General features: G+C 38.7%; 3 protein-coding genes across 3 annotated transcripts in view; 2 read left to right on the forward strand and 1 right to left on the reverse strand.

Moving 5' to 3' along the window:
* LOC145501435 (ATP-dependent DNA helicase RecQ-like) overlaps positions 1-9,953 on the forward strand; it is a 10,644-nt gene extending 691 nt beyond the window's left edge. Inside the window, exons 1-3 of the mRNA XM_081480913.1 lie at positions 1-627; positions 7,388-7,633; positions 8,292-9,953. The exon at positions 1-627 is cut by the window's left edge and continues 691 nt beyond it. Coding sequence (XP_081337039.1) covers positions 244-627; positions 7,388-7,633; positions 8,292-9,953 — 2,292 coding nt within the window. The 5' untranslated portion in view covers positions 1-243. The remainder of the gene's footprint in view (positions 628-7,387; positions 7,634-8,291) is intronic.
* Positions 3,094-5,122, forward strand: LOC145500035 (uncharacterized). Its single transcript, XM_081479541.1, has 3 exons — positions 3,094-3,541; positions 4,361-4,480; positions 4,805-5,122. The coding sequence occupies exons 2-3, from the start codon at positions 4,361-4,363 to the stop codon at positions 5,120-5,122; spliced, it is 438 nt and encodes a 145-aa protein (XP_081335667.1). The 5' UTR covers positions 3,094-3,541.
* Positions 9,954-14,654: 4,701 nt separating the features above from the next.
* Positions 14,655-17,548, reverse strand: LOC145499741 (uncharacterized). Its single transcript, XM_081479263.1, has 2 exons — positions 15,947-17,548; positions 14,655-15,098 (listed from the first exon to the last, which is right to left on the reverse strand). The coding sequence occupies exons 1-2, from the start codon at positions 17,409-17,411 to the stop codon at positions 14,731-14,733; spliced, it is 1,833 nt and encodes a 610-aa protein (XP_081335389.1). The 5' UTR covers positions 17,412-17,548; the 3' UTR covers positions 14,655-14,730.
* Between the last annotated feature and the right edge of the window lie 2,372 nt (positions 17,549-19,920).

Consider the following 19,920-nt stretch of genomic DNA (forward strand, 5'->3'; position numbering starts at 1 on the left):
AAAAATATGTATAAATCTGTGAAGGTGAATTAATCAACATGACACGAGCGTGGGACAAAGAAAAATTCTGAGTCCCTGACAGGAATCGAACCCATGACCTCCCGAACACCGGGCGGGCGCTCTATCCACTGAGCCTCTCTCCTCCGCAGAGGCTCTGACAGGTTTTAGGTGGGGAGAGTCCGCTGTACGTAGTGAGTGCAGGCGTAATAAAATGGCGAGAGTGGCCGCGAGAGCCTCTGCCAGATGTCACGCCCAATATGGCCGCCATCTGGGGGAGGTAACTTTTCATCAGTATTCCTCACCGGGGTATGCCGCACATGTTTGTTGGTCAGCAAAATGGCGGCCAGATTGGAATGTCCTGTTCTGCGGTTACGCGATGTTCAAGTACAAAAAACGTATTTGGATGCGTGGAAAGCTGGAAAACTTTGTTGTCCTCATAAAGACTGTTTGTCTGAAAGTATTTTGCTATGTAGCGATGGCTTAAAGCATCACTTCAGAATTCGACATTCGCGAGACCCGCCATGTGGCGATCAAGAAATTAAAGAAGGAAAGAATATCTCAAGGAAACGTTTGGCAGATGAAACTCTGAACAACTTATTGATTCTGTCTCAAAAGAGAAGAGAACAAGTAAGGTTTCTTTGAAGTGTTGTTAAATTCATTGATTATCGAGTACGAAATTTCCTTGCAGTGCTGCTAAACTTAAGCTTATTAGTTATATGTGACCTGATTTGGGAAAACGTACCCTAACAGATATCCGTTTAACGGTTTGAAAGCGTTTTCTACCCGTTTAGTATCCGTTAAAACGGTTTCCAAAAGCATTTAAACGGTTTCTAGAAGCGTTTAATCCGTTTTTTGATCCGTTTGATGAAATTGGCAAAACGTTTTTAAAAGACCATTATCCGTTTAAACGGAAGGACAATCCGTTTAAACGGGAGGGCAATCCATTTAAATGGAACTATCCGTTTAACAGGAAACTTCTTCCGTTTTATAGAAAGTCTTAGTCCGTTTTATAGAACGGCTCGGTCCGTTTTATAGTAAGCCGTCCCAGTTTACATTGTCAGAACCAATCCCTCTGTCTTTCCTTTTGCCGTAACCATTGAGCCATAGTTTAGGAAACAACGTACAGCAGTTGCAAATGCCACGAAACAATGTCAACAAACAGCGGCAGAAGTTATAATATTTATTACGCTGGATCGTTCGAACACTTCGTTTCACTTCGAACATTTCGTTTGTTGTTTACTTAATATTATTACTTTGCTGTCTTTTATGTACCTTTCAGATAATTGTAAGACTAAAACAAAGAGTGAATCTTTTTCAAAGTTGAAGGTTTCGCTTTCTATGCCTATCTTATCGCAGTCACTTTATTCCTGGTTTATTTATTTTATCAATCAATTCGGGAAGCAAAACACACTTCAAATTTGCATACTGTAATTTCACTTTTTCCTAGAAAATCGCTTCTAGGAAAAAAGCTTCCAGTTTTATTTATCATTGTTCTGAACATCAACAGAAACACATGGTTATTGCTCGCAGACAATACTATCAGCTCTCATTTGAATATTCCATCCAGCGTGACTTGTAGCACAACAAGAATTTGTAATCACTGTGATTCGCTTCACTGAATTGAATACCTCACAGCTATTTTAGCTTACCTTGATGTATTGAGTAAAGATCTCATTTCTAAAAGCTCCCCACAATCTCTTGTTTGGTGTTGAAACTCTTTAAAAAGCAGAATAAACTCTGATTGTTGACATAACGCAATTTTGTTGCGATCATCTGCTGGCACGCGTGCGAACTTCTGTTTGGTTAGTGACCAATTAGAAGCCGTGATTTGATCATCGATGACGCGTTGCTGCGGTAACAGCTCTCTCTCTCATATCTTGTGTTCCAAGTGCAAAGTCATAATTCTTGAAAACACTATCAGTTAAACATGGAGGAATCTTACATCGAGCAAAATGAAAATGAAGAAGAAGTGATTAACAGGGTCAAGCGATTTTTGCAAGAAGGATGCGGGTGCTCAAGAGGACCTAACTGTGGTCCTTGCTCTGGCTATTTTTCTGAAGAAAGTGTTATGTCAAACTTGAACAACTGCCTTGAATTATCAAGCGCAGAATTAGACTTGGTTATTCTGGCCAACATTCAAGCGTTCACCAGAATCGATCACATTGGCGATAAACGAAATCGAAGTCCTCGCTGTAATTTCCTGTTTCAATCATTAACCATCTGCAAGGAAATGTTTCTTCATCTGTATGGATTAAGTTACTCAAGATTTCGCCAACTAAAGGAACATTATGAAAACTATGGCATTTCACCAAGAACGCATGGAAACTGCAAAAGATTAACAAGCAACACACTCCCTACAACTGTGGTTGAAGATGTTAAATTATTCCTTACAAACTATGTTGAGGAGAACGCGATCTCGCTTCCTGGGAGGATTCCTGGTTATAAGAGCGACAACATAAAACTGTTGTCTGCAAGCGAAACGAAGATGAGCGTGTGGCGCGATTTTGTTGCAGCGTGTACAGCCTCAGAGAAGCAGGCGGTAAGCTATTCTAAGTTTAAAGATCTATGGGAACAATTTCACCCTAATGTGGTTGTAGCAAAACCAATGACTGACTTGTGCGTGACTTGCCAGCAAAACACTTCGAAACTTGTAAGATCGGCGAATCTTCCGGACGGAGAGAAATCAGAATGTGTCCGCGCTCAACAAGAACATCTCGACACTGTTAAAAGTGAGAGAGAGTTATACAACAAGGTTTGCGAGGAAGCGAAAAACACTTTTGAAACTGTGGAGCCGCCTATCCGATTAAGCGAATGTCATGTCGTTAAAAGTAGGAGACCTTGTGAAAGTCAAATTCGGCTCACGTTGGTACGACGCTGAGGTGGCAGAGAATTGGGAACCAAAGACAAAGAAAGGTAAGTAACTGATCAAATTCAGATTTACCGATTGTAACATTGAAGACAGGCCTAAGTTACAAGTTTCATTTCATCGAGCGAGAGCAAAGCCTTTTTCTTTTGGCTACACAGATTTATCGATTTGTATAACATTGAAGACCTAAGTTAGGACAAGTTTCATTTTTAGCTAATAAATTTTTTCATTTCCGCAGGAAAGAAATCAACTGTGCCAGTGAACGATGAAGTGTCTTCCGCCCAAGAAAAAGTTCCACCCCCAGTTTCAGACCATCCGTACCAGAAGTTCTTAGCCGAACAGAACGCGCGGGAACTACAGTTGGACGCCGCTCGCACAGCAAAACAAGCGAACGTACACTTGGCTGAGCAAGCAGATGTCGCCGAAAAGAAAACGAGTGGGGCTGACACTGATCACACAGCTAAACGGGCAAAGCTACACACAGATGTCGTCGAAAAGAATGGGAGTGAGCCTGAAACGGATTGGACAGCAAAAAGGGCTAGGCTGCAGGCTGAACAACCGGACGTTACCCTTGTACGCCGACAAATGGAGGCAAACACGGAGGAATGTCAGCGCCTAAACAGCAAACTAAATAAAATTGAAAGTGAAATGAGAGTCCAGGAATAGTTGAGCGAGGTATGTACCCTTGTCTTCAATCCACTAATTTCGCTGACTAAATCTCAGAATTGCGTTCATTTCGCCAACGAGTAGAGTAGTTGCGCCAACGTTTAGTACGCTAGCGTAGTCACTCTTTTCTCGCAGCATTTTTACAAAGCTTCCGAACATTTTTGTCTGAACCAATTTGTTAGAAATTATTAGAAGAGAGTTTCGGTTAGAAAGAGCTTTGTCACCGCTCAATACAAAGGTTCTGAAGCAAAAATTCTCAATGATCTACAGCCAGAACAAAGCTGACATAACTTATTTATACTGGATTCTGTTGGCAATTAATCCAAAAAGAAGACGGAAAAAACTTAAACCGGATACGGTAACGTTAAAAACTTCAATCACAAGCTTAGCAATATATATTCACTCGAAGTTGTATCATTTTGTAAGCTGTTCGGATTTATTTTTAACTGTGTGCGTATGTAAGAGGCATGGGATAAATTACTTATGCAATGTTTTCTAGTGGCATACTGTGAAATATCCCACTCGTGACTTGATTTTTCCTTGAAAGGTTCGTGTGTATACAAAGAAAAATCAAGTCATGAGTGGGATATTTCACAGTATACCACTCCAAATCATTGCATAACTGGTATTTACGTCCACTATATCACAACAATCTTACGTAGTCTCTAAATGATTTCAACTTTGGTATTACTGGGAACCATTACATGTATTGATCTTACTATACTCGCTAATCAAACACGCGACCTATCCTTAAGTTTTTTTTTTAACGAGTATTCGTATATGACATTAATACCACCTTGTATTTGTTTCCTTTTTATTGTCTTACAGATGATAGTGGGAATTCAAGACTCGTTGCGAGCTATTGAGCACAAAATGACGGCTTGTTTTGACAAAATGGAAGAGCGTCTGGTGTCCTTAGAGGAGAAAATGGTCAGACAGAGTGACTTGGTGAGTAAGAATTATTTGCTACAAACATTTAATGCGCTCAAGTTGAGTGGGATGTATATTTGATTTACTGTAAAAAAGATACAGGTGTTTCGATGATCATACATACTTAGCCTTTGTTGCACATTACCCTTACCTCAGCTCAGGCGCATACTTTGTACTTCATGTCATATGATTAATACACAACCTGGTAAATAATTACTAGTTAAAGTATAGACATAGAATAGATTAAAATCTAAAGAAATTGGCATTTTCCTTGAAATCCTAAACCTCAATTGGCTGATTATAACAAAACAACTGATAATTCCATATTTGTTTCTTTATTAGATTCCTGAACCTGATGATTTTGCTCCAATCCTGCATGATATACCACTCACTCCGCTCGACACCAGTGACCTTTCCACCATCGACACCAGCGCGCTGAGGGAGACCCTGTATGTAGATGAGTCTTGTTCCCGTTCTCCAGCAGTGAAGCTGCCTCCCAGCAATCCAGCAGTACAGTTACCTTCGAGCAGTCCAGCAGTACAGCTTCCCCCGCCCAGCAGTCCAGCCATACAGCTTCCCCCGCTCAGCAGTCCAGCTTCCTCTCCCCAGCAGTCCAGGCAGAGTTGGCGAGGAACTCATCCGGAACTGTGTAACACCTAGAAAGGTACGTGGAGTCCAGGAGGCACTGCGCCGAGAAAAGAATCTCTACAGGTGCGCACTGAAGCTGGTTCCAATCTTGTTTACAAAAGTAGAGCTTGCAAACAGCAACACAGATGGGTCACATAAGAAAGGGTCCCTGGATAGCGGCAGACTGAACTCCTTGAAAACTTTAATATTTACACAGTTTCCTGTTACCTCAAATGAGGAAAAAGAAAAAATCTGGCGGGGTATAAAAGGCAAGATTAATAACAAGTGTCGATCTATTACATATGCATCAGCTCGACTTTTTTAACTGTAATTAGGCTAACTAGGATAAGGGTCGAAATTTCAGATGTGAATTTTTTTTTGTAAATTTAAGATAGGACAAAACATGTAACATTGATTTAGTTGTAAAATAAATTCAATTGTTTATTTGAACAAGTCTCCGCTTGAAGTCAACGAATGAACGAATGAATGAATTCAACAAAGCGGTGAAATCGGTACGAACGAAAGTTTACAAAAAAATTAATATTGTGCTCTCTTGTAAACTTTCAGCTACTTTTGTTCGCACCGATTTCACCGCTTTGTTGACTTCATAATGTAGCGAAGCGCGCGCGCCTAGTCTTAAAATAGAATGCATGTGAAAGCCCGCACATAAGCGTGCTCTTAGTAGAAGTGTTCGTTTCTAAAAAGTTTCTTTAGAAAAGGTTTCGGACAGACAAACGATCAATTCAATCAGGTCAAATTACGCTTGTATTGTTAACAACATACGAAAATTGGGTTTATTTTCAGTCTGGTCGGTATTAGGCTCGATTTAAGTGTCCATGTAAAACTAAAGGGAACCTATACTAACATAATAAGGATGTGTATGGGAGTTAAAAGTTTTAAAAGAGATGAGTATAAAATATTGCCGGGAAAAAACGTATAACCTCTAGCTCTCTCTGGTGGAATATTTTGTTTTATTTCCGTGGCAACCAACGACCAATCATCGCACACACTATTAACGGAAACCGCTGATCATGGACACAGCAGCTAATATGGCGTGTTACATGGCGACGTGAAAATTATTGCCGTCTTCGCCTTCTTCGCGGTCTCCGCAGGCTTATTCTCTTTGGACACAGACCAAACGGAAACATTGAGGGAATCTAAACCACTTTTTTATAAGCGATGTATCCTTTATTGAAGCGAAGTTTTGCCTTCGAACCAGCCATTTGTTCGATCACTGTACTGGCTCAGCTGGACTGGCGATGTGATTACATAATTTCTCAGGCGATCAAAAATAAAGAAGGAAGGTATATTTTAATGGCATTTGTTCTGTTGACTCGAAATCAATTTCTTCTAATCTTGACTTGGACTCGCTAACTGTAAGGATAAAGCAGACGGCGCGGTAAGACAATTTTCATGTGGTGATTTGCAATGAACGGAGCAAAATAATCTTGTCATGTCCACGACATTAATATGCACTTAGTGTAGAAATTATTTTACGTTTGAATGTTGTTCATTTCTACCGTTTCAAGAAAACGTTTGATTGAAGCGACCAACTGTTTAATTATGTCTCTGTCCGTTTAAACGTTTTGTTGACGTTTTTACGCATCCGTTCGAACGGTTTAGGAAACCGTTTTATGATTTGAGGAAATCGTTTAATTATTTTGCTCATCCGTTTAAACGGTTTGAGCAACTGTTTAAACGCTTTTGATGGCCGTTTTCTATCCGTTTGTTTACCGTTTTTTTCAGGCCGTTAAACGGATATCCGTTAGTGTATGTTTTCCCAAATCAGGTCACATATTTTTCCTTGACCAAATAAATGCTTTTCATGTGTATTTTGAAATGTACTCGATCAAATCGCTGATATATTTCCTGTAAGAAAAATATTGCTGTAAAAAGGAGCTTTCTGTTCAGCAGTATAATCAAATTCGATAAATTTAAGCTTCAGTTGAAAGACTTTTCGTTAATAAACAACAATCCGTACCAAAATATTCTTTTAAAAGCAGCACAAAAATACCACATGTAAGATATGTATTAAATTTCCTGTTTTCTTGTTTTAAATAAAGCTCTGGAATGGTTGATTCGTTGATGTGTCAGTCTTGTAAATAGTCTTTATTTGCTGGAAATCCCCTTGAAAACTTATAAATTATTCCATTTATTATTATATTGCACAAACACCAAAAATACTTAACAGTCAAAATAACTTCAACTAAATACATACAGTTGCAGTTAATTTTCATCTTTAACGTTGCATAATTATTTATTAAACTCGCTGATCACCTGTCTTCTATAACAATCCAGAATTCAGCTCATTATGAATCATTCACCATTGAATTCAATGATGAATGTTTTGCCTTAGTGGCAACACACGAGAAAGAGGCAACAAAGCTGTTTGGCCTTTACCTTTGGCATAAAGGAGTATTGAACTGGCTGGAGGCTGGAAATAAACCTGTAACAGTTGCCGTGAAGAACAAGTGGTTGCAGTCAACATTTGCCTTGTGGCGAAATAAGGAAAAAATCTATGCAGAAGCCACGTTTCATAAAAAGGTAGCTAGAAAGATAAATGGGGTAATTGTCTTTGTCCCACTCCAAATTTAATTGTGGATGAAAATATGAAAGACATACCATAGAATAAAACAATGCATTCTGTTTGTTGTTGGATGTTTTAAATTTTTATTCTTTCATTTTAACTTTTAACTAAATTAACATACACAGAGTAGAATTTTGAGACTTTCAGAACTGCACCTAAAACATACAATTTTTACCCATAAAGACAAGATTATTTTCTGACTCCTCTGGGTGAGTGCTGTAAAATTCTATCCTAACACTAGTATTTAAAATTAAGTACTTTTAAAGAAATTAAAAAACACCATTTCACAAATTATCCTTACTGGTCTCAAACATTTTCATGAGTACTAGTGGGGAGAACTTGTATACACATCAAGACATAAGTAAATATTCATCATTGGAGATCATTTCTTTAATTCTCATTACCTGTGTTACAATTCACTGATAACAGGAGAACATTGACCAGCAAATTAATTAAAATTAACCTCTGTTTGCCCAGATATATTCTATTCTTTTTGGCCAATTTTCTTGTTGAAATCAGCCACTGCCATGCCCCCCCCTAAAAATACCTTCACCATCTTCAAAAGAACTGCTTCATGTGGCAAACATAATCTTTTGTCTGCTATTTAAATTGTAGTTTCAGGCAAGTCCACTACCTACTCCTGCACCTGAAACCCAGCCAGTTCATGCTGGAATTATGCAAGGGGTTCCAGATGCCGTGTCTAAAGAAGATGAACCTCTCCATGTCATGAAGACAGTTTTCGGATATGATTCCTTCTGTGAGGGACAACAACAGGCCATCCAAGCCATAGTTGAGGGCAAAGACTGTGTAATATTGATGCCCACTGGGGGAGGCAAAAGCTTAATTTTTACTATTGCTTCCATAATTAAGCAAGGTCTAACTGTCATTATTGAACCTCTAAAATTTTTAATGGAAGAGCAGGTTGCTGCTCTGAGGGAAAAAGGTGTGTCTGCCTTTTACTTTAACTCTTCACTCACAGACACAGAGATGGATTTTGTAGTTCACAGTCTTACTCGGTTTAGGTCCCAATATGTTATGCTTTTTACTAGTCCAGTATGTATTTTTAATGTAAGACTTCAAAATGTCTTATCTAACTGGAAAGGCAATAGCCGGCTGGCCTTCATTGCCATTGATGAAGCTCATTGCATCGATTCCTGGGGAGTTGGCTTCAGACCAGATTTCACAAGACTAGGAGAACTAAAAAAGTTTGGAACTGCAATGGCAGCTTTTACTGGAACAGCAACACCCCATACTTTGCAGGTAGTTATTGACAGCTTAAAACTCCAGCAGTGTACTGTAATCAAGACATCTTTTATGAGAGAGAACCTGTTTATTGAAGTGCAAGAGAAGAAAGACAATGCAAAGAAACAAGTGGCCACAATGCTACAGGAGAAATTTCAGAATAGTTGTGGAATTGTTTACTGTGCAAGGTGTCAGGATGCAATGGACATGGCTCAAGAGCTAAAGAAACACAACATAAGTGTCACATATGTCCATGGCACCCTAAGTGATACTGACAGAAAGAAACATGAAGAACTGTGGAGCAATGGCAATGCCAAAGTTATGTGTGCAACAAAGTGCTTTGGAATGGGAATCAATAAAGAAGATGTACAATTTGTCGTTCACCTAACATTCCCAGAATGCCTTGAAGACTATTACCAGGAAATTGGAAGGGCTGGGAGAGACAGGAATCCTGCAACATGCATTGCTTTGTTCAAATTTGAAAACCGGTCTTTTCATCTGCATAACATCAGTAAAATTCAAGATGAAGGTAACAGAAATGAAAGGTACAATAAACTCAATCAATCCAGCTATTTCTTTTATAACTCTAATGTGTGTAGGCATGTGGGTCTACTATCATATTTTGGGGAAGATGATTCAATCCCTTGTGAGGAGGCATGTGATGTGTGCACAAGAGGACCTGTAGCAGAGGAAATACAAAGTGACAAGACAGAACTTGCCAAAATTGTCATCCACTGTCTGATAGAAATGCAGCCACTTGGCCATGGAAAAGTGACTGTTACTTTGCTTTCTCAAGTTTTAATGGGATCTGCATCAGCTGAGATCTTAACTAATGGTTTGGATAAACTTACCAGTTATTGCAAGGCTAAGGAACTTTTACCAGGAAGAAATGGAAGAAAGCTGTTGGTAAAATTCATATACTGCCTTATTCTTAAAGGTTTCCTCAAAGAGAAAATTGATGGAGCATCTTCCAACATTCTCTTAACTGTTGGTGATGTAAATGGCATACTATCAGGATCAGACATGTTGACCTGAACTAAAACATAATTAGCCTCAGTAAGAGCTTAAGAGCATGTCCACCAGAGGACCAGGCAGAGGTGATACATGCCATCTCACCGATTTCAGTGAAACTTGGCCAGATTGAAGGGCATACCCAATAACTCAAAAAGCAAAAACGGTTTCAAAATTGCAATTTTCCGGGGGGAGTTACACCACCCCCCTACTTTTTTCACATAAATTTCTTTAAATACTACACTAAATGAAGGTAAAAGTAGGGGCTCTTAAACCTGAGCAATTCATCCAATTCAATTGTGGCTATACATGAGTGTAGATTAGTCCTACGTGAGTTATGTATGGGAGTTTCATGTAATTTGATTGATTACCTGTCAATCAATGTAAGCTAATAACTACCCATGTAAAATGGCATAGCAAAGTATGGTGATTTTGAGGCCAAGTATCTCCTGGGGCCAAGTCCCTCCCAAAGAGATATCTATACCACGGTTCAGTTCCACCTTTGGTCTGTACGAATTATCAAAAAAAGTTTTGGGACCTGCCATTTTTTGTTCCCAGATCGAGCTCAAACCCTGCACATCTTGCACAAGATTTTAGTTTAATGACTGACATCGTAAAAGTTCCTGCATAAACCGCACCCGTAGATTAGCCATAACCCCAAGATGGAAGCTCAAATATTGAAAAGCAACGTAAAGACAATAAAGTTTGAAGTTCCAGTGAAGTTCTAATTGGTATAAAAACAAAGACAACCAAGTGCGGTTTCAGAACACTGATACAGCGGCTGTTGCGAGCCTTCAAATGCATTTAAAGGTCTTTAGATAACAAATTTTCACTTGTTATACCTTCTCGTCTTCCTAATTCACTCTTCGTAGACTTGAGATTTTCTCTTGATAACATTATCGCTTTGCCGGAACACTCCATGACATTAAACTTCGTACACCATATCGAAACGATACGAATTAGTGCTTAGTAGCCAAGCTTTGAAATGTGGAGAGGAGTCTGGGCTTCACAACGCGTAATAGAGGGGCTACGACAAAACACTGACCCCTGGTCAACTGACCCCCTACTTACCCCCCTTACCGACCCCCTCTAAAATTCACTGGAAATAACAATTAAAGCAAAATATACATTAAGGCCGACTTACCCAAGGAAAAAATTATTTTTCAATACCGCACAGTGTTATTATGCATACATAACGTGTATGAGCCGAGCGATAATTTTCACGTGTGTTATATCGTTTGCACGTTCACTGAGAGACTTGAGAACATCACAGCATAAAACGAAAAAAAATGTTAGCATTTCCCCAAAACATTTGCGTTTCTGACGGGCAAAAAATTTGATTGAAAGGGGGAAATAAATTACTATTCCTACTGTAAACATTTCCACTGATGCGCCGAGGTTTCTTGCTTTGTTTACTTTTTGGCGCAAAGATAATTATCTGGCGTCACGAAATATCCCAGTTCATGTTTCACCGAGGTTTTTAAATACTAAGTTCAAGAATAATTTCATGACCCTGAACTTGGAAAAAAGAAATTAACCCAACATTCCCTGAAAAAAATTCAGAAAACTATTACTCCAATAAGCCGAGACAGAAAATTACGGACATTCATAGTTACTGTCCATTTTCAGTTTAAATAAAACACTTCCTCGCCTTGTTTATTTCAAAGTACCTTTCCTTTTTCTTTTTAACAGCATTTCTTAACAACTATTATTAAATATATTTTTGTGAAATTGTTCTTGAACTTATTGTTTAAAAACTTCAGCGAAACATGAACTGTGATGTTTTGTGCGCCAAATAATTACGTCTACACTGAAAAGTAAACAACTTTGTCTGCGATTGTAAGTGGGACCTTGGCACAACAAAGTCATTTTCTTCGTGACCTTTACGTTGTGAAAACATTGTCTAATCTTTCCTGTCCCTTTGCCTCGTACTGTGACTCTCACTGCGATATTTCATCCCAAGGAAACGAGCTTCTTCCTCTGAGCTCTTGCTAGAGATATAAGTGCTCATCTTCGACAAATCTCTGTATCCCAAACAAGTGTCTCTTCTGAGAAAGAACTAATTCTTGCACGCGTGGGGTTGTTTGATGAAGGCGGCCGTGACTTCACAATTTGTCCAAAACACCGGGATCAGTTAGGCGTCAAGTTTACGGCCTCGATAAAATGTCAGCATCCACTCCATGGAAATCGTAAGGGTAAGAGGGAGAGGGGTGTTAACCTGCGAATGTCGAAGGAAATCAAGAATAAATGGAATGTTGTTGTCCCCATTGGAGCAGGTAAACTGCTTTGTCTCTTTATCTTCGAATCCAGCTAAAGTGCGAATTCCTACCTTGATTTGTTTTCAAGAATTATAAGCTCGATTACCAGTCGGTGTTCGAGAAAGCGGAGAAAATCTGGCCTTACAAATAAATGATGTGATATTCTATGAACACAGGTATTTCTAGAATTTGTCGTGGGAAACATCAAGCTGCCATGAAATTCGTAGCAAATGCTTCACCGCCCCAGGAGCAGAGAGAGGAACAAAGTTCAGCAGACCTACCCATGGAGAAGGCTGACAGCACCATTGTTGATCCACAAGCACACGTGCGATTCTTGTTACCACCGGAAGAACCATCAAGTGAGGTATTACACATGTGTACTCAGTTATCTATTAGTTTGTTATGGTAACACAAAAGTATTTTATACGTAGATACGGTTCCAAGAGATTTCCGAGTCGATTTTTGAAAGGAGAGTTTTGAAGAGGCAGATGAGGAATACATGCCTTTGGTTACACAGCTCATTAACTGCAGAAGAGATGAGTATATGCCCAATTAGCGTTAAAATATTTAATATTTGAGAATTATAATGCACTGTTGATCCTTTTTGATAAAATTATTAGCATTGTAAATAATTATCATTATTAGTTCTTCTAGTTTAGCTGCGACTGCTGTCATTTTTACAGCAACATTTATCCATTGGATTATCCAACTACTCGTCTGTGTGAAGTTTTTCTCCTGCTGTAGTCGTTCAAAGATCTTGATAGTACGTAGTATCCCCCTAAAGTAAATAGGTGTCCTCTTGTGTGTTGTGATGCCTGGATTCCTCTCCACATTTCAAAGCTTGGCTACTAAGCACTAATTCGTATCGTTTCGATATGGTGTACGAAGTTTAATGTCATGGAGTGTTCCGGCAAAGCGATAATGTTATCAAGAGAAAATCTCAAGTCTACGAAGAGTGAATTAGGAGGACGAGAAGGTATAACAAGTGAAAATTTGTTATCTAAAGACCTTTAAATGCATTTGAAGGCTCGCAACAGCCGCTATATCAGTGTTCTGAAACCGCACTTGGTTGTCTTTGTTTTTATACCAATTAGAACTTCACTGGAACTTCAAACTTTATTGTCTTTACGTTGCTTTTCAATATTTGAGCTTCCATCTTGGGGTTATGGCTAATCTACGGGTGCGGTTTATGCAAGAACTTTTACGATGTCAGTCATTAAACTAAAATCTTGTGCAAGATGTGCAGGGTTTGAGCTCGATCTGGGAACAAAAAATGGCAGGTCCCAAAACTTTTTTTGATAATTCGTACAGACCAAAGATGGAACTGAACCGTGGTATAGATATCTCTTTGGGAGGGACTTGGCCACAGGAGATATTTGGCCTCAAAATCACCATACTTTGCTATGCCATTTTACATGGGTAGTTATTAGCTTACATTGATTGACAGGTAATCAATCAAATTACATGAAACTCCCGTACATAACTCACGTAGGACTAATCTACACTCATGTATAGCCACAGTTGAATTGAATGAATTGCTCAGGTTTAAGAGCCCCCTACTTTTACCCTCATTTAGTGTAGTATTTAAAGAAATTTATGTGAAAAAAGTAGGGGGGTGGTGTAACTCCCCCCGGAAAATTGCAATTTTGAAACCGTTTTTGCTTTTTGAGTTATTGGGTATGCCCTTCAATCTGGCCAAGTTTCACTGAAATCGGTGAGATGGCATGTATCACCTCTGCCTGGTCCTCTGGTGGACATGCTCTTAACCCTTTAAACCCCATAATCAACATACAAATTCTCCTTGATCTCTGCACTTTTAATTTGCTGTTTCTGCAGTTATGAGAAATGTTTGTTTCAGTTTGAAGGTAAATTCTCTTTGGTGATTGACTTAATATTGATATTGCAAGGAGAAATTTGAAGTTGATCACACTAGGGCCTTAAAGGGTTAATGCAGCACAAAAAATCCTGAACTTCTATCCATGACTGTTTTAATGATCCCCCTGGGGTCATGCAAACAGTTGACAACAATTTCATGCAAATACTCGAAAGACCAAAAAAGTACATCCTGAGTGATTAGCTGGGTTTGCTGTTGTCAGCTTTAAATAACTAAGTTTTCTTTGGTCCAAGGTTATTGACTACTGGTACACAATTCTTCTTTATTTGCACCTTCCCAACAATCTGACTATCATTAGAGCACCTAGGAATAGCTTCTACATGTAAAATGATAGAATTAACCTTCAAAAAATTTGAGGGAAACTTAAGAAATGATTATTATAAATTGTGTGACTTCCTGACTTGCAATTGGCTCTATTTATTGTGTTGTTCCAGAAAACATCCATACCCCTCCTGCAGAAGGTTTTTTATCCCCTCAAATTTGTAATGACCTTCTGTGAGGTGGGTATATGAATATTTTCTTGAACTGCACATTTTCTGTCTGTAAAAGACACTTGGCAATTAAGTACTTCATGTTACACTTTGGTAGCCTTTTAAGCAGTGGATAAATACTTTCATAATTGTAAAACTTCACACTGCAAATTTCAAACTTAATTTGTCAAAAGGTCAAAGTGTAGGTCAGGAAAGGATTCATACAGCTTATCCTTGAATTTCTCTACAACCTTTTTGGTGCCCTTCCCATTGACATCCAAATGACATTTTTGAACTTTACCACTTGGTTTGCCACTGCCTTCAAGAGTATACACATCAGGGGGGTCATCTGATTGAACTCCATTGAAGAATCCATTTTTTAAGCAAAACCACATGCCTTTAAGCTGGTCTAGGAAAGAGTTTGGAACAGAATGTCTTTGGGTGGTGTGCTCATCAAAACCTTGTTTGGAGGAATATGCTTTCCTGACAGCTTTAAACAGATCAATACTAGACATTATCCTTTCACACATCTTCACTGAGGTATGTCCTAGAACGGAAAATTACAGACATATTACATAAGTGAGGGTTTTTTTTCATATTTATAATAATTTCTATACTATGACAATGTTCTGACAACTACTTAAAGACTAGACATTTTAAGTGATAGAATTTTTTTTTTTGATATTTCATGTTCAATAGGTGTCCACAACATTAAAAGAGAGAGTGCCTTGCTTGGCCATCTTTACACAAAAATAAAGTTTGATCAAATGAATTCATTTTTGTAAGGTATTTGATTGGTGATGATAACGATAGTTATTTATAACATAGCTAGCAGAGGCTTGCAATCAAATACCTCCATTGTGCTCACTAAAGCATGAACCAGTTGTTAACTGGCAAATATATATGATTACTTAATTCATTCACAACTTATCTTTAGAACTGTGAGCTATATAAAATTTACAAAAGTTGACATGACAAAAATTGTTACAAAGCTGAAATTTTCCCCCAAGAAGACATGCTCTTAAGTTCGCATGACATGTATCAATAAAACTGTTTCCTGCTATACGTTGTAGTCTGGGCAACATTACAAAATCCATGACGTCAGAGGGTAACAGTACACCTTTGCCTGCAAATGTTGAGGGCCATCCTTATGTATTAATTATGAATTATAACAAATCACTTACTCCCTTAGGAAATCAATTAGTTAACTTTGTTTTCCTTGAACAAAATTAACTGTTTTCCCTCAGGACCAGTCATTTAGTATCAAGTGTATTCAACTGAGTGTCAAATTTGAATTAATTTCATCACTCAGACAATTTTCCCATATGATTAGGGCACTATTGTGCTGGTTGGTCAGGACCACCTGTCATATCATTACAACTGAACTGCTCTTACCTGACACATAGATCTTGAGTGGCTGAACTATTTCAGCTTCCACAAATGCATCCAATTCCATGGCTCCCCCTTTCTTTCCAGAAAGGTTAACTGCACAATTCTTTTGAAGCAATTTGCGGAATGCCAAAGGCCATTTTCCAAGAAAATTGACAACATGAGCAAATGTTTCTGTGAAATAGTTCTTGAAATTCAAATGAGCATAAGTGGGCAACTGCAGAATATAGCAAACCTCTCTTGCTTGGCCTAAAACATGTGATGTGGAGATGTCAAACAGTTCAAGGAGAGGCCCATAGTACAGGAACATTCTTGAATAGTACCTGAAAGCAACATTCCTTTCACTTGATTGCTCTATCCATTTAATGAATGCATCATATAGCACATCATTGTGGTTCCCTGACTTTCTGAGGCTAGCTGACCTATCTCTCGGACCTGGATAACAGTCACTTTTAGCAAATTCAATTACAGCAGCTATTCCATATGACCTAGCACAGTCTTGTACTGCTTCTTTTATTCGATCTTGATTTCCTGTCTCAACCTTTTTCTTCTTGAAAACATCAGAAATGAGCTTTGGTCTCTTCATTACCTTGTTGGCAATGTAGTGGAATCCACCAGGTCCTTGTTCTTTAAAACAGGCTTCACAAAGGTATCCTTTTGTATGCAGATCACCTGGTATTATCCCTGCCCACTCGTAAGCTGAAGCTCTCCCCATCACTCCCCTGATAGTTTTGCAGGTGCCTTGATCTCCTACTAAGCCTGTAACAAATCCTTCCGAGTTACGATCCACCTGTGATACTGGTTCATCAGATCCATCCCTGATCAAAATATCTGTTCTCTTAAAGGAGTCATCATAACCTGATATGTCATCATCCTCATTATCTGACATTTGTGGGTTCAGTACTTCATATATTTCAGCTAGTTGCATTTGTTCTGCAATTTTAAGTGGGCATGGAATATTTGTGAACAAAGGCCCTCTCACACAAGCTCTGTGATTAACCAGAAGTTCACAGACCTGTTTGTTTTTCTTTATCACTGCTATTACAAGAGGTGTTGCACCACACATTTCTTTTGCATTTGGGTTGCAGCCAGCTTGCATAAGACAACAAGCAAGGTCATAGTTTCCTTGTTCCACAGCCATATGTAACAAGGTACGGCCAAGATGGTCGCTAACATCCTGCAGGTTAATGTTGCTCAAGTCTTGAATAACACGTTCCACTGAATCACTTTGTTTAGATTCCCACACCTTATCTGCAATGTTATTATACAGCTCAGTGAAAACTTGATCACACTTTGCAAAGCGACTCTTAGCTTGCTGAATAGTTGTTCTATTTTCATCATCAGAATCACCTGCAAGCTCATCATCACCATCATCATTTGTGGTTAACTCTTGAGAACTGTCAAACTCTTTTTCTGTTGCCTCCAAGGTTTTTAATAAGTCAGCCATTTCATCTCTGTGTTCATACAACATGATTAAAAACTCAACATGTTCCCTGGCTTTTTTAAGGCTGAAATTCCTGTTCCTTTTGTCAAATGGCAATGTTTCCAGTTTGTCCACTTTATTGCAAAGGCCAAATTCCTCAGCAAACTGATCTAGAATCACACTTGTTCCTGTAAAGGTTGCATTATTTTCTAATGACAGAGGTAATATGTGAACATCAGTCTTCACTGTGGACATACTTGTGTCAAAAATGTTTTCAATGCTGGGAATGCTCAGTTTCACATTCTGTTGGGTACAACCATCAGCATTTGACAACCACTGGTTACATTGTTTTTCATTCATTTCACAAATGGGTTTTTCATGTGGTGGAATCTTGTTCAATCCATCATAAAGCAACTGGAGAATGTAACTTTTACTGAACTTCTGCCAAATTAAAAAATGTTCATTACAGTTTTCCAATTGTATATTGTTAGCATTCCACCCTACCACACTGTCCTGGCTCTGCAGTGAAGTGTCAGGTGTACTCAACAAATCTTCAATGCCAGTGATGTCTGGGTTTAGTAATCCTCTAACAGTGAAGTTCCACATGTTCACCTTTGGCACCTTAAACAACCTATGGTGTCTTTGATATCCCCTGTGAATGTTCACATTGTCCAATAGCAAAAACAAGGGTTTCTCTGCTGGTATATTAGAGTGCAGTTTGTCAAACTTTTTCCTGTTGTACCTGTCCAGGAATGACATAAGAGTGTCCCAGTGAAGAGTTAATCCAACTTTATTCAGCATATTGACCATTCGTGTACCAGCTCCATAAGCAACCAGAAGAATTGTAAAAACTAATGTTACATCATTTTGGCACTGATTGTTTCTCAGGCTCATTAATAGGCTTAGAGAGTGAACTGCTCCTTTCTCCTTTCTCCTGTCGTCACTTGGAAAGAGAGTCTTAACAATGTCAAAGAGAAAGGGAAACTTCTCTGCAACATTGTTTACAAGATCTGTAAAAATCTCCTCATTGATAAAGACTTCCTCACCACTTCTCAATCCAAAACTTAATGTCTTTGATAACAAGTCTACCTCCTCTGTAAGTTTTGTTTTTTCTGACTGAGAAAGTGTGGATGACTGATCAGTTCTCATTAAAAATTGAATTTCACGCTCATAGATCTTGTCAAGTAATTCTGATTTAGCAGTTAACAATTCAGTTTCCGTTTTGTAAGCCAACAAAAGTGCTTGCAAGGCATTAGTCTCTCCAGCAGTTACCTTGGCAATAATATCCTCCAGAAGATCATTTCCTCTTTTGCTTGACTCAGCAATAAGGGCTTGTACATTAGCTATTTCACTATCCACAGTAACTGTTCCTGATTTATCTTCACAGTTAAAAGAAACTGCTTTTCTGATGTTAGTATAAACCCCTTTTCTTTTATTTAATTTGGAAGAGGGGAATGTTTTTGTAACAGCACGTGTGGCCAGCCCTTTCTCTTCTTTGTTTAACTGTAAAGCACTGAGAATGGATTCTTGTGTGGCTTGTTTCCCTGGACTTTCCACAAACCTTTCTTGGAGAACAGAAGAAAACGTTTCTTTCCTGTCCTTGTAAAATCGTCCACTTAAATTCTGTTCAGACCGTTTACTGGTGGGCTCAACCTTCGATGGTGTTAACTGTCTTTTCTGTGGGTCATCTAAAAAACCAAAGGAGGTTGTGAGGTTTTCGTTTAAAGGATTTACACATGGCAAAATGGCCACCAAAAGCACATAAAGCACTTAAAATAGAGCATTTCAATAACACAGCATATATATACAAAAGGAGATACAGCCGGATGTAGAAAAAAATTAAATAAGATTGAAATGGATTGCGATACCGATTTTTTGAAAAACTAGTAGACGGAACAGTTTTCAAAGTTTAAATCGTTTGTTTGTAACTTTTTATATGCTTAATTGTTACTTCCGAGAGACAGATTTGTTTGTAACGAAGCTATGGCTTTGTAAAGTTAGTGAACTGAAAGCCGAAATTTAATAAACGAAATGCAGCTAGTAGGGATAAAAGACAAAAAGAAGACATAGAAGAGGAATATTTACCTTCAAGAGACATCTCTTGGAAGGAAATGTCAAGCGCTTCCTCTCTTGCTTCCGCCATTTTGACATTTGACCTTCAAAAAACAACGTACTTGTCACTACTCCCCATAGTTTCAGCCAGGTTCCAGGGGGGGCTTCGGAGAACAATATTTTTGCTGTTTTTTGCGAAAATATGTAACGTTGTCTAGAAAATAACGATTGCTAATTGTAGTAGCATACCTAGCGCTGATTTTTGCCAAGTTTCAAGCTCGCAAAGTCCGCGAGGGCTGAGAAATTGATCAATGTACCAGAAAACAACAAGGATGTACCAGAAAACGACAAGCTTCTGGCAGAGGTTCCCCGCTCAGTGGATCCCATTCTTTTGCACCTGCACCCACCTTGCCCAGCGGATTTTTACAACGAAAGCCCCATTGGGAACCTCTGCGGAGGAGAGAGCCACTGAGCTACGAGAACTCATGGAGAGCAAGGTCATTCA

Source organism: Orbicella franksi, chromosome 10 (genome assembly GCF_964199315.1).
Source record: "Orbicella franksi chromosome 10, jaOrbFran1.1, whole genome shotgun sequence".
NCBI classification, from domain to species: Eukaryota; Metazoa; Cnidaria; class Anthozoa; order Scleractinia; family Merulinidae; genus Orbicella; species Orbicella franksi.

Excerpts from the sequence above, each read along its gene's own strand:
- LOC145500035 (XM_081479541.1), top strand. The coding sequence starts at position 4,361 with ATGATAGTGGGAATTCAAGACTCGTTGCGAGCTATTGAGCACAAAATG. Across the intron at positions 4,481-4,804 it reads TGGTCAGACAGAGTGACTTG|ATTCCTGAACCTGATGATTT; the intron begins GTGAGTAAGAAT and ends TTTCTTTATTAG.
- LOC145499741 (XM_081479263.1), bottom strand. The coding sequence starts at position 17,411 with ATGTTGTATGAACACAGAGATGAAATGGCTGACTTATTAAAAACCTTG. Across the intron at positions 15,099-15,946 it reads ACTCAAGATCTATGTGTCAG|GACATACCTCAGTGAAGATG; the intron begins GTAAGAGCAGTT and ends TTTCCGTTCTAG.